Raw genomic sequence first — 13,499 nt, forward strand, 5'->3', positions numbered from 1 at the left:
GAAAAAAGTGCTTATCTTATCGTATTTGCGATAATATTGATTCTAAATGCGATTCTTGGTCTATTTCAAACCGAAATTTACAAAGGATCTCTCTTACTTTATGCAGTTCTAATTGTACTTTCATTCATCTTCGCCTATTTGGTTAACAAACGAGGACGTTAATCTAATCCAATAAGTGTCATCACCATTGTTCATCTTATTGGATCAATTAAATTAATCCCCTTTTCTACACATATATTCAACTTACATAATCCCTTAATCTGGATTAATCTCAGTGTATTAGTGTCTTCATTTCATATCTTGAATAAAGTTTACAATTGATTGATAATATTTACAATCTTATATCTTTGTCTCTTTATCAACAATGTTTTCAATGAAAATTTATCCCTTTAGACACTTGATGGTAATAAAAAGTTTCCATTAATCAAGTTAATTACATTAACGATGGTCAAGCCAATCTATTCATTCATGGAGATTAGTAATTGATTAATTTTCAATAGTTTTGTCATCAAAATTTGCCCTCAATTCACAGTTAATCACTTAATCTATTAATATATTTTTCCAGTAGATTGATAATTTGTGAATAAGAGAGAAAGAGAGAGAGAAAATAATTGTTCTGATTATTGATAATCTAATTCTCCAAGTAAAAAAGTATATATATTTTTCTTATCAGGGTGTTAATCGATAATTTCTTAACTGTAACCATTAAATTGCTGATGGAATTTACTTTTAAACTGATCAGGTGATTAAAAAAATTCCATGTATTTGTTTGATGAAAGAAGCAGAAAAAAACTTCAATTGAAAACTTCATTTCTGATGACAGTAAGTGAACATTATTAGTTTCATCTATTACATGTATGAATTCATGAGTATCTATTAATATCCTGAAAGTATCTCAGGAATTGATATTGAAACTTCATCTCACCCAAATTTAAAAGACTAACACAGAAATATGATTATGATACTGATCGTGTTTATTAGGTAATAATTAACACGATCGTTGATAATTAAATTAATCTAAAGAAGAGAGAGAGAGAGAGAGATAAAAAATTGTATATCTAACGAGATAAATGTCAGGATTCGTATTCATATCATCGTATTAATTATTAGAATTCAATTTCCTTTAGGAATATCAACTGAAAAATGTCATAGGTAATGAGAATAATTAGATCACTCAAACTCGAAAGTATATTATTAATATAAATTGTTCTTTAATTGTTGTTTTGATCATAATGTTCAGGAATCAGTGGAATTTTCTCTCTCTCCCTGAATTCTTGATATTAATCAAAATCTAATAACCGGATAACCTGAAAATGTTCAGTACTTGATACATTCCATGGTTACATGTTATATGAATATCAGGGGAAATTCAGTGAAAAATTCATTTTGATTGCAATAAAATGAAGTTGAAGCTCAATTTATTAATACTAAACAAATTTTATTAATTAACCATTGAGAAGATTGTAATTTATTCAACTTTAATTAATCCACTTTAATGAATAAATAAATATCATCTATCCTTCAATTAACTCATAAGTTTATCATGTTTATCAAGTTACAGAGATAATTTCACTTCTCACATAATCAGAATCAATATAATGGTTTAAGATTGAACAAAATAATTAATTTTAATTACTCTGAATATATAATAGTGTTCATGGTAATTGATTAATAATTATCCATGAAAACCAGTAATATAATATAAGTTTCAATGGAAAGTGAAACAAATGATAATACAGAAAAAAGTTTCTCGAAGTGAAAAACTTTTCAAAACTTTTTTCGAATCACTCAAAGTGCAACAGTTAAACCAACAATTAAATTAAGTATTTTGATTCAGTTTTTTTTTTACTCCATCAATACAATTCAACAACAATACAAAAGCAATAACCATTGATTACCAGTGTAATTAATATAATTCAGAATCGATAGCAATTGTAATATATATTAGGAAGAGGAAGAAAAAAAAAATCCCAAAGCAAACAACGATTATAATAATTATACGAATCATCAATGATAAACAACAATTAACTTAAGTAATCAAATGCAATAATCTTGATGGATGATAATCAACAAGTAGAGTACATGTATCTTAATTATATTATCATCTTAATTCAATAGATGACATTTTCATTTACCTTACTCACTCCCTGCTGACAATTCAACTTAAATCAATAACACACACACACACATGAACCCCATGTATCGATCGTAACCTGAGTTTTTTGAACATTTTTTTTCAAGAACTCACTCTATCATCATAGTCTTCATCATCTTCATCATCATAATCATCATCATCTCTTTCATATGTACTCACTTGGATCTAAATTTTTGTCAATGTTTTTTAAACATTATTTGAGTTTCAATGTGTGCGCATGGTGAATACTGAAACTCACACACAACAATCATTATCATGATGATTATTATTATTGTGGTTAACTGAATCGTGTATTCGTGATCACCAGAATCAAAAAGATTGACACAACTTTTATATATATATATATCAAAATATATTAATTGTTATAGCAACGAAATAACAATTTTTTGTTTCCTCATCATTTTCTGCATGGTTACCATCAGTTAACTTGAATCCAGAGGTTCAACTTTAATTTCAACCTTAAGGAGATTATCATTTGTCAACCAATTTCTTAAAGTTTCATCATTTAATTCAACCGATTTACTATTAATATCCTAATAATAATTAACTCCTGTCTCATGATTAACTTTGGATGTGTATGTGTGCGTTTAAAATTCAGCTACTAATTGATCGTATCCATTGTTTTTGTATCTTCTATTAGCGATTAATCAATAATCAGTTACAATGTTGAAAAATCAGCAACAAGAACCATTAATATCCGATAAAAAAGTTACTCCCAACTATTATTACCGAAAAAGTTGTTGATTGTTTATTAGTATTGTTTGTTTTTCTTATATATATATCACATTTACGATTGATTTTTTTTCTGGTTATATTGATTTGAGATCACAATAAGTAATCATACTGGATCATTCATCAACATTATTGAATCGTCATCAATTGACGCCAGGTATGGCCACACAAACGACACTCCATCAATTCATCAAGTGGTCAATCATCATACTTTCACTGGTCAATACAATAGTATTATCTGTGGACATAATTCAATCGATAACAAGTACAACAACAACTCCACTGAATTGGCATCAGTTAATGTTCATTGGATTTACTTATATTGTTTTCATGATTCCAGTTATCGGAGCCTGGAAACAGAATTACATGTTCCTAATATTGGGTGGAGTTGCCCTGGTTCTTTCAATAATCTACTCATACATGGGCCTTAAATCAACAAACGAGCTTAATTTGCCGATGGCGATGTTAACAGTGTTTACCTTTGGATACGCACTTCTAATAAGGAAACGCGATGCCTCGAGTTTACATACAAATGATTCATTCAACTGAACAACAAAAGGTTAAAATCAATACTCATGAAAGAAAATTTTCTCTCTCTTTCAATCTCTTTCACTCTCTCTCTCTTTCTCCATGATTATAATCGATAATCAACTGGATGATAATGACGATGATACACCTTGGACCATATAAAAAACAAAGAAATGAGTAGATATGTGATATTTACATCTACAAATGACCAATGGCTAATATATTCCAATCAAAGGGAAGGATAAAAATGAAAAACTTTGTTTCCATTGACACATTTTTCTATTATCTTGTACATTAATTATGATATTTTCCCCCTTAATTATCAACACTATTCACGATCAGAACTGTTTCCTCGATCTGTAAACATGATAGTTACAGAATATTGTTCATCATGGTAAAGAAAAAACATATTCAACACCCATTGAACATGGAGAAACATTGAACAAACAAAAAAGTGTAAAAAATAAAACCGATAATCTTACCGAACTACTGGATGGAACTAATTCCAATTTCAAGCTGAGATGATGAAACACCGGAGATAAATCAGAGAATTCAGAATCAGATGAATCTGTTAGTTCACCTGATTCAACCTGTTGTCTGAATATTTTATTCATCTTCTTATTACATCAAATGACAACAACTTTTTATTTCTCAGTCTATTTCCATTCTTATTCAGCTGATTTCATTTCAAATCTAATGTGAATACATTAATATTTAATATTATATTATCAAGAATAATAAATATCGAACTGACCAGTTTCGGATTGAATTGAATTACTAAAAAATTCAAGAGATTCTGATTGATATGAACTTTTTTTTCACAATAAGAATTCATTCCGATAAATCTCATGTTAAATGACATTTTTATCGTTTTATGTTTTCATGATACCTTTCAGTTGTCCATTCAACTTGTTCAGCTTCAGATAATTGATTCCTTCATGTTACATGATATCCTCATTATAATAGATTCTTAGTCATGATAATAACTAATCAACAATAACTTGAAACTTTCGGATAACTTTTTTTATGAAAAAAAAAGCCATAACCGATTGTGAGATTGATTCAATTTTTATCATTTGTTTTACTTTTGATTATCTGAAAAATAATTAAATTGATGATTTTCTTATTGATTTTGTAATCATTTCTTTAAACCTGAAACAATTTTTCATGATAATTGCTGATGATCTGATTGAATAAGCATGGAAATTGAATGATCATCTCTCTGGAATTGTTATCAATATAATAACAATAACTCTCAGGATAATATTTTTTTTATCGATTTCAAGGTGAATAATAATCTTCTGAGTTCTAAGATCACGTTGAAAACGATGGAAATGAATTCGTGAAAATCTTATCTTTCACTTCCTTGGTGTTAATCTCTGTGAAATTAACAATAAGAAGATTAAATTGTTCAACAAATAATCTCCAATCAACTGAAATCAGAGAATCTTCTAACTGTCACAATCAATTTATTCAATTTGATTGTAATGATATTTTCTCTAGTAAAATGATAACTTATCGAGCATTTAATCAGATCAAATTGACAATTGACCCATTTATAAAGTTCATTACATTTCCTATCAGATCATCAATTCAGCAAATGTAAACTTTTTATATTTCAGGTAATCAAAATCCGACAGGTAGCTAATTCAGTTGTTATACCAGAATTTGAGAAATAACAAATCAATAGGATTTAAAGAGCATTATTTTTAAGATCATCAAGTTTCAAGTTGAGTTAATCTCTATTTCTAATTCATAGATTTTTCACTAAATTAACCAAAGGTGAATTTGAAAGTTTCAAACATTCGTTTTGATATGATAAAGTTTATCTGAAAAGTGTCCAGTGGACACTGTCCAGCGATCGCTAAGTAAACACAAACATTTGTCTGGTTATTTTTTACAGACTCAAAAACTTTTCCTTTTTCTTTTTCTTTTTATTATTATTATATTTTTTGCTCGATCCTGGACAAACCGAGAAACAAAAACGACTTTTCCTCATCACATTTTATCTCTTCTTCTTCTTGTGTTGACCTTTTGTTTGACCAGAGGTCAGCTGTAGATACACAGATATAAACACATATTACAAACTGTCCACTTGTTCATACAAAACAGTTAATCTTTTCTACTTGACCATAGAAAAGAAATAGAAAATTCAAAACAAAACTGTAACAATTTCAACCCGAAATTTAACTTTCAATGTTTAATTATAACGATCAATCATTGTGAACAAAAATATTTCGATAATTAAATTTGGATCGTTAATTTTTTTGTTAATTTTTTCTTTTGGTATAATATTCAAATCGCGCGCCTTTTCTGGTTTCTATGGGTCTCCAACCGGTTCAACTCAATGAAATGCAATTTTTGTTTAACAATCAAGATTTGATCAGCATTTATTTTGATTTTTTTCTAATTGTGAATTTATTAATTGCTGTAAATCTTATTGATTGTTAATTAGATTTTCTACTGTCATGGCTGCTGCTGTTGCTTCATCAACGAATCCTGTGTCGGTTCCTGACCAAAGAGAGAGGATTATTGCTGAGTATAGGAAGAAAGTGCAAGAACACCAAGATTATGAAGCGAGGCTTAAACAAGGTAAGAGTTTTAACTATTTCTTTTTACATTTTTTACCATTGTCATTGTAATTATGTTAACTAATGACTGTTTTTTTCTATTCTCTTTTGTCCTTAACAGTTAGGGAAGAGTTAAAAGAGAGCAACAAGCAATTCCAAAAAAGTGAAGCTGATTTGAAAGCCCTTCAAAGTGTTGGACAAATTGTCGGTGAAGTCTTGAAGCAGCTGACTGATGATAATTGTTAGTATCTGAAATGATTGTCTTATATAAATTTTGTGATTAACCAATTTAATGATCTTAATGGTTAAAAATGGTTGTTATAAGATGATTTTGTCTGATTGGATCTTTTTCTTTTTTTTTCTTTTGCTTTAGTCATTGTCAAAGCTACTAATGGACCTCGGTATGTTGTTGGTTGTCGTCGACAGCTTGATAAAAGTAAACTTAAATCTGGTACTAGAGTTGCTCTTGATATGACTACTTTGACAATCATGAGATATCTTCCTCGGGAAGTTGATCCTTTGGTTTACAATATGTCACATGAAAGTCCAGGTGATGTTAATTACTCAAGTATTGGTGGTTTGGGTGAACAGATTAGAGAATTGAGAGAAGTCATTGAATTGCCTCTTTTAAATCCTGAACTTTTTGAAAGAGTTGGTATAACACCACCTAAAGGTTGCCTTCTTTATGGACCTCCTGGTACTGGTAAAACTCTTTTGGCTCGAGCTGTAGCTTCACAAATTGAGGCCAATTTCCTCAAAGTTGTATCTTCTGCAATTGTTGATAAATATATTGGAGAAAGTGCTAGGTTGATTCGAGAAATGTTCAACTATTCTCGGGATCATCAACCTTGCGTTATTTTCATGGATGAAATTGATGCCATTGGTGGTAGAAGATTCAGTGAAGGTACTTCAGCTGATCGAGAAATTCAAAGAACATTGATGGAATTATTGAATCAAATGGATGGTTTCGATGCCTTAGGCCAAGTTAAAATCATTATGGCCACAAATCGACCTGATACCTTGGATCCAGCTTTACTTCGTCCCGGAAGATTGGATCGTAAAATTGAAATACCTCTTCCAAATGAACAAGGTCGATTAGAGATTATGAAAATTCATGCTCGTCCAATAGCCAAACATGGTGATATTGATTGGGAAGCTATAGTTAAATTGTCCGATGGATTCAATGGTGCTGATCTGAGAAATATTTGTACTGAAGCAGGTCTTTTCGCTATTCGAGCTGAAAGAGAATACGTAATTGAAGAAGACTTTATGAAAGCCGTTCGTAAAATATCCGATAATAAGAAACTCGAAACAAAATTGGACTATAAGCCGGTCTAAAGATATTAACACTTTTTTTATGTACCAACCAAGGATATAATACTAAAACAATATGAAAATAAAAATTTTTGGTAAGATTAATTATCGTCCTTTAATAATTAGGACAATTTTCAACTAACAAATCGACTCGAAGCAAATAATTTTCTAAAATCCAATCGTTGAAAGTTGAAATTGTTACAGTTTTGTTTTGAATTTTCTCTTTCTTTTCCATGGTCAAGTAGAAAAGATTAACTGTTTTGTATGAACAAGTGGACAGTTTGTAATATGTGTTTATATCTGTGTATCTACAGCTGACCTCTGGTCAAACAAAAGGTCAACACAAGAAGAAGAAGAAGAAGAAGAAGAAGAGATAAAATGTGATGAGGAAAAGTCGTTTTTGTTTCTCGGTTTGTCCAGGATCGAGCAAAAAATATAATAATAATAAAAAGAAAAAGAAAAAGGAAAAGTTTTTGAGTCTGTAAAAAATAACCAGACAAATGTTTGTGTTTACTTAGCGATCGCTGGACAGTGTCCACTGGACACTTTTCAGATAAACTTTGTCATATCTACATTATTATGATTAACAATATTGATTATCAACATAATCATGTCAATTATTTACTGTTTCAAAATGTTTGTTTATTTGTTTTATCTGATGAAACGATTTACCTGTAAACAAAATGTGAGCCATTATACTGGTGGAAGGAGGAAAATAAACAAAAGGGACAATAAAAGGTAAATTGAAAAAGGGAAACCCCGTTATATTAATGAGGTAAACAAAAGGTTGACAGGTAAGGTTAAGAAAAGGTCGCCAGGCTCAGTTAAGATAACAAGTTAAGTAGATGATGATGAAGATGAGAAGATGAGAGTGATGATGATGGAGAAAAGGATGAAAAGCAAAGTAACAAGAGGTCACTGGTCATTGCCGCAGGGCTCAAGGTGTGTTATTGAGATAATGATGAGAGAGTATCATAGATAATATTACAGGTAAAAAGATACTGTGAGGTCCAAAAAGGTTACCCTCAAATTTTGACCATCAGCCCGCTAGTTTTGTTGATATTAACACTAAATTGTTAACATTTTTCATTTACCTGTACTTCAAATTATTCAATCAATTGCTAATTCTTGGTGATTTTCAAGATTCTGGTTTCATTTTCCAATTTTTGTGAGAAAATTTTTATGATAATTTAAATTCCTCAACAAATAATAATAATAATAGTCACATAATAACACAATCAGTTAATTGAAGAGGCAAAAACAAAATCAACTAATACATAATCAATTTACCTGTAAATTGATAATTCAATTAATGCAACCGATAATGATGATGATGATGATGATGTTGTTAATGATGATAATTAAAAACATTACCATCTAAATTTTGTCCAAATCAAATTACAATTATTATTATTAATCAATGTCAAATGATCAACAGAAATTGATTGTATTTGTTAATTGTTATTACAGAAAGAAGCAAGAAAATAAATGATTACAAAAGTGGAAGAAAAAAAAAACTTTTTTCAAAAAGTTACGAACTTTTTTTTTCACCTTGATTATTGTTAAATTGTAATAATAATAAAAGATAAATACTTTACAACAGATTAGTTAATGAATAACTCAATTGTTACCAATGTTATTCAAGCCTTTTCATCATGATAATTGTTATTATCAATTGTCTACCTCATACTGTGAGACAAACCTGATTAACATGATTGCAACAATTTAATAACAATGAACACACAACTAAACGTTACGTTAAAAATATAATCTATCAAAGGTTAACAACAATCTAAATACATTTTGATGGATATTTATGTTTCTTAGATTCACTTTACTTTCATGGTTTCGCTATTTTTTTTTTGCCGACTTTAATTCTTGTATTATGATGATGATTATTGATTGTTGTTGTTTATTTGCCTGTTTAGTTGATTGTTGATGAAAATACTGATGATGATGATGATGTTTCTCTTCTTTCTCTTCTTACCTTTATTCTTGATCGGCCTTAACACTGGACATAACCTGTAATTATTTTTTACTTGACCGTTTACACTTTTTACCTGTGTGACTTTTGCAACTCAAAATGATAATAACATTTACTTATTTAGTTACTTTGCAACAAATCATATTCAATATGTTTGCCCCTTGTTTTATAAATTGTTGATTGTCTTGATTGCTTATTATTACAGTTAAATTGTTTACCTGTCATTTGCTTTAACAGTGTTAACCTTTCCGATTTAATATATTTACTATTATAAACCCTGGAGAGATTTGATCACTTGCTAATAATTTAGACTGTCAAAATGATTAACATTTAATTGTATCTACAGAAGCTGATTGATTATGTTTATATTTTGCATTTTGTTTCCAAATCAAATTTGAACCTTAATTTTTTGCTATTAATAATAAATTGTATTGATACAGTTACGATCGTGTAAGTGTATCAATTGATTGTTCAGATTGGTTGGTTAACAATAGAAGATGATAAATTTGATTGTTTATTATGATAATATTGGAATAATATCTTTTACAATCAGGTGACAGTTGGATAATCAGTTAATTATTAATAGTAGATTAGTGATCTCCGTTGGTTAAACTTTGTTTATATTTTTCGCATCGTTCCTTTGCTAATTTTACTTGTATCTTGATTTCCTTTGCATTGTCCATCATAATTGCCTGAAAAAGTGATTAGATGATTTTGAGAATTAATTGTTGATACAATAAACTTTAACTTTTCTCCAATTAACTTACGAAAACAGAAGCCATCATTGGATTGATCTTCGCACACGAAACCGAAGTCCAAATAAAATGAATTAGAACTTCACCATAATCGAGTTCTCTCTTTAGATGTTCAATTGTGTCAACTTGAGGATCGATTTCTCCTTTACGAACTTTAATCAAATGTTCTAAATAGACCTTGAGGGTGTGGAGTTTTTCTTCCGGTGTGGTGATCGTTTGAAAAGACCAAGTTTCAACTCGTCCTGGAATAAAACTTTTCAAGTAGAGAAACAAAGCTAAATCATAGGCTCGAAATCCATAACTACTGTTATCATAATCGATAATGAAGGCTCGATCGTCAAACGACTGACCGTTGGTTCTATCAAGTACATTTCCAAAGTGTAGGTCATTATGACAATAGACACACGGAGATTTGATGAAAGGCTCCATATCCCGAAGCCATTGAGCGTAACCAGCATGATCAAAATCAATCATGTCCTGAATCATGGGTCTCAAATGAGGTTCATATAAGTCAACATTCAAAAATTGATTAGTTTCCTTGCCCGATTTGTAAAGTCTTTCGGCCAATTTCACCAGAGACCAGGGGTCTTTAGAGATCGGCATTTCGAGTTGATGAATTTGAACCAACTTTCGTGTGAGACAATCAAGTAATTGCTGATTAGCCCATGATTCCTGGGGAAATTTATTACTCTATGAGGATAAAGATAATTAGCCATTGATCACTAACGGAATATTATTAGAAACTTACCTCGATGAAATGTTCAATTCGTCCTTCATCAAATACTCCATAGATTTTGGCTGCTAATCCTTTTTGGTGTAAAATCTCACCAATTAATGGAAGAGCATCTTTCGAGACGACAATCATGTCACCTTGATCACCGACGAATTCACTTCCATGTAATCGAACCAGAACTTTACTTGGAACATCAGATTTTAAGGTTGATTCTTTTGATTGTGATAACTTTAGATTGATACAAACGTAAATACGATTACTGAGTCCATCTCTGTTATACAAATTGATTGGAAACAATTGAAACTGATTAGTTAATTGTTATGATGATGATGTAAACACTTACTCCACTGGTTCGATGATTGTTTCTTCCGCTTTTAAATCACTCCAAGGGCCACCAAGATATTCACCACAAATTTGTCTACAACGATCACGAATCTCATCGTTAATTGTAAAATCAACCAATTTTAATTGAGACACATCAGGTAATTCATTGGGCTCTTGTTGATTGTCCATGTTGATTGTTACACGTTAGATGAATCTGATCCAGTGAAAATGGAAACTTGAAAGTAGTTAGTCAACTCGATTAAATTGCTCTCAACAATTTAATTGCTAGAACCATGGGAACGTTAATTGTTTATGAAAAGAGAAAATTGAAAATAATCAAAAGAAATTGATAAAAAGTCCTTGGGCTTATAATCATTAAGATTTTCAATTGTTCAATTGTTAAACCGACTCAATTATAATCACGATTTTAATCACAATCGGTTGACAATGGTTAACCAACAAGTGCTTTTCAACTAAACTAATCAAAGGTAAATAATCTTTGCGCCAGAGATTAAATTGTTTACTAATTGTTCCCCACTTGAAGGGCATTAATATCCCACTAATTAATCTGCAATTAAATTATACTGGGGAAAAAAAAGAGACCAAACTGAGACTATGACCGATGGGGCTTTGAGGTCGCAGTTCAACAGGTCAAATTTTCCCGTTTCTTGTTCAATTAGCGATAAACAATTTACCCAAATACAACAATCAACCTTCAATCCAGTGTATTAATTAGTATTATATTATGTGTATACATTGGATTATAATTACGGTGCAATGTTTTCGTTGAACCTCAAAACAATTAGGTTAATATGAAACAATTAAGCTGAATTATTTTCTCAACTATTTAATCGTTGATTGTGATTAAATGTGAAATATTAACAAATTGATAGATTGTAATTGTATTTTCAACGTTGATTTTTGTTTTATTATCAATTGTTGTTATCCACAATTTATTGGAACAGGAAGAAGAAGATGAAATAAAGTGAAATGAATGATTAAATTGTTTGTTGATTGTTGTTTTTCATGATTAATCCATCAAAATGAAAGCACAATTATTGCACAGTTAACATATAAGGCAAAGATATATAAGCATTAATTGTTTACATAAATATTATATAATATGTATAAAGAAGTGTTGGTTTTCCAGTTTTTACTTTAACAGACAATCAATTGAACAATCAACATCATTTACAGTTGATTAAGAGATTGTGAATCTTTTGATTGTTTTTCCATCTGATATTAATTATCGTCATGATTGTGATGATATACAAAGAAAGAAAAACATCTTATTGATTGTTATTTTCGTAACGAATTGAATATCTTTGCAAAGATATTGATTCGAAAACGGGAAAACTGTTAATCTGATAATCTGATGATGATTACACATCCTTTTCAATGTTCATTTCATTTCCTGTTTATCGGGGAAAAACTATGAACAAGGTGAGTAATTGTTGTTTCATTGTCATCGATGATTATGATTATGATGATTCCAATGAGATGATTTGATGAGTAATAATAGTAGAATATAAAAACTCTTGTTAATAAACTTGATAGTTGATGAAATTGTAGATGATAATCAATTGTTGTCAAAAGATTCAATAGCAATCAATGTATTGCAATGTATTGTGAATAATAAGTTTGCAATTATGTGTTTCCTATTTTCTGTAACATTGAATTAATTGAGTTTTTTGACCAACAGTTAATTATAAAAAGTGCGATGTTAATATCTGTGAATCTCATAATATCCTCGTGTTGATATAATGATGATTAATCCTTTTCCAAGAAATGTAGAGTTGTTTATACGAATAGAATATGTGTAAATGGTTGTTGAGAGAGTGCAGAGGATGATGATGATGATGATAATGAGAAAAGGGAGATGATGAAAAGAATAAGGAGAATAAAAAGAGAAGAAAACGAAAGTTGAGATGAATAAATCAGTAGAAACAGTTAAATATCATCTGATTGTAAATGAAAACTTGAAGGTGGAAAGAGAAAGAGAGATGATGAGGAAAGAAAGGAACAGAATTTCATTTTCGTTTATAAAGAGAGAGAGAGAGAGAGAGAGAGAGAGAGAGATGAAAACGAAATGAATTGAAGCAAAGAGAGCAAGAGAAAGTAAATATTTGGCACAGAGAGATTCCTGATCAATAGCTTCTTGTGTTTGACCTGCAGCTAAGCCTACAGCTCATCGAGGTTTCCCTTTAATTTTTTGCTTATTTTCATGCTCTCTCTCTCTCTCACTTTCTCTAGAGGTGGAAACGAAAGAGCGAAAGATGATAGAGGAAGAGGGAGGGAGGAAAGAGCAAGGGAGAAGGAGAGATGAGCAATGATGAAATGATTGGTCGCTTTGCACTGTTTATGCCTCGTAAATAATTACATGTACATAAGAAAAAGGCTTTCT

General features: G+C 30.1%; 2 protein-coding genes across 3 annotated transcripts; one reads left to right on the forward strand and one right to left on the reverse strand.

Annotated features, from left to right (window-relative positions):
- The first annotated feature begins 5,770 nt into the window (after positions 1–5,770).
- Positions 5,771–7,919, forward strand: LOC128389282 (26S proteasome regulatory subunit 10B-like). Of its 2 annotated transcripts, XR_008325440.1 has the most exons (4): positions 5,771–6,007; positions 6,107–6,226; positions 6,359–7,394; positions 7,614–7,919. XR_008325440.1 is itself a non-coding variant. In XM_053348840.1 (3 exons), exons 1-3 carry the CDS (start codon positions 5,884–5,886, stop codon positions 7,321–7,323), a joined length of 1,209 nt encoding a protein of 402 aa, XP_053204815.1. In that variant the 5' UTR covers positions 5,772–5,883; the 3' UTR covers positions 7,324–7,404. The 2 variants fall into 2 exon arrangements, 1 of the variants encoding a protein (XP_053204815.1); XM_053348840.1 differs by lacking the exon at positions 7,614–7,919 and having other exon boundaries at positions 5,772–6,007; positions 6,359–7,404.
- Positions 7,920–9,729: 1,810 nt separating this feature from the next.
- On the reverse strand, positions 9,730–13,168 carry LOC128389285 (choline/ethanolamine kinase-like). Its single transcript, XM_053348841.1, has 4 exons — positions 11,115–13,168; positions 10,787–11,042; positions 10,051–10,728; positions 9,730–9,975 (listed from the first exon to the last, which is right to left on the reverse strand). Exons 1-4 carry the CDS (start codon positions 11,282–11,284, stop codon positions 9,874–9,876), a joined length of 1,206 nt encoding a protein of 401 aa, XP_053204816.1. The 5' UTR covers positions 11,285–13,168; the 3' UTR covers positions 9,730–9,873.
- Positions 13,169–13,499: the final 331 nt, after the last annotated feature.

This window comes from Panonychus citri, unplaced genomic scaffold (assembly GCF_014898815.1).
Source record: "Panonychus citri isolate SS breed McGregor unplaced genomic scaffold, ASM1489881v1 Contig00107, whole genome shotgun sequence".
In the NCBI taxonomy this organism is placed as follows: Eukaryota; Metazoa; Arthropoda; class Arachnida; order Trombidiformes; family Tetranychidae; genus Panonychus; species Panonychus citri.

Excerpts from the sequence above, each read along its gene's own strand:
- LOC128389282 (XM_053348840.1), top strand. The coding sequence starts at position 5,884 with ATGGCTGCTGCTGTTGCTTCATCAACGAATCCTGTGTCGGTTCCTGAC. Across the intron at positions 6,008-6,106 it reads TGAAGCGAGGCTTAAACAAG|TTAGGGAAGAGTTAAAAGAG; the intron begins GTAAGAGTTTTA and ends TGTCCTTAACAG. Across the intron at positions 6,227-6,358 it reads GCAGCTGACTGATGATAATT|TCATTGTCAAAGCTACTAAT; the intron begins GTTAGTATCTGA and ends CTTTTGCTTTAG.
- LOC128389285 (XM_053348841.1), bottom strand. The coding sequence starts at position 11,284 with ATGGACAATCAACAAGAGCCCAATGAATTACCTGATGTGTCTCAATTA. Across the intron at positions 10,729-10,786 it reads GAATTGAACATTTCATCGAG|AGTAATAAATTTCCCCAGGA; the intron begins GTAAGTTTCTAA and ends TTATCCTCATAG. Across the intron at positions 9,976-10,050 it reads CAATGATGGCTTCTGTTTTC|GCAATTATGATGGACAATGC; the intron begins GTAAGTTAATTG and ends TCACTTTTTCAG.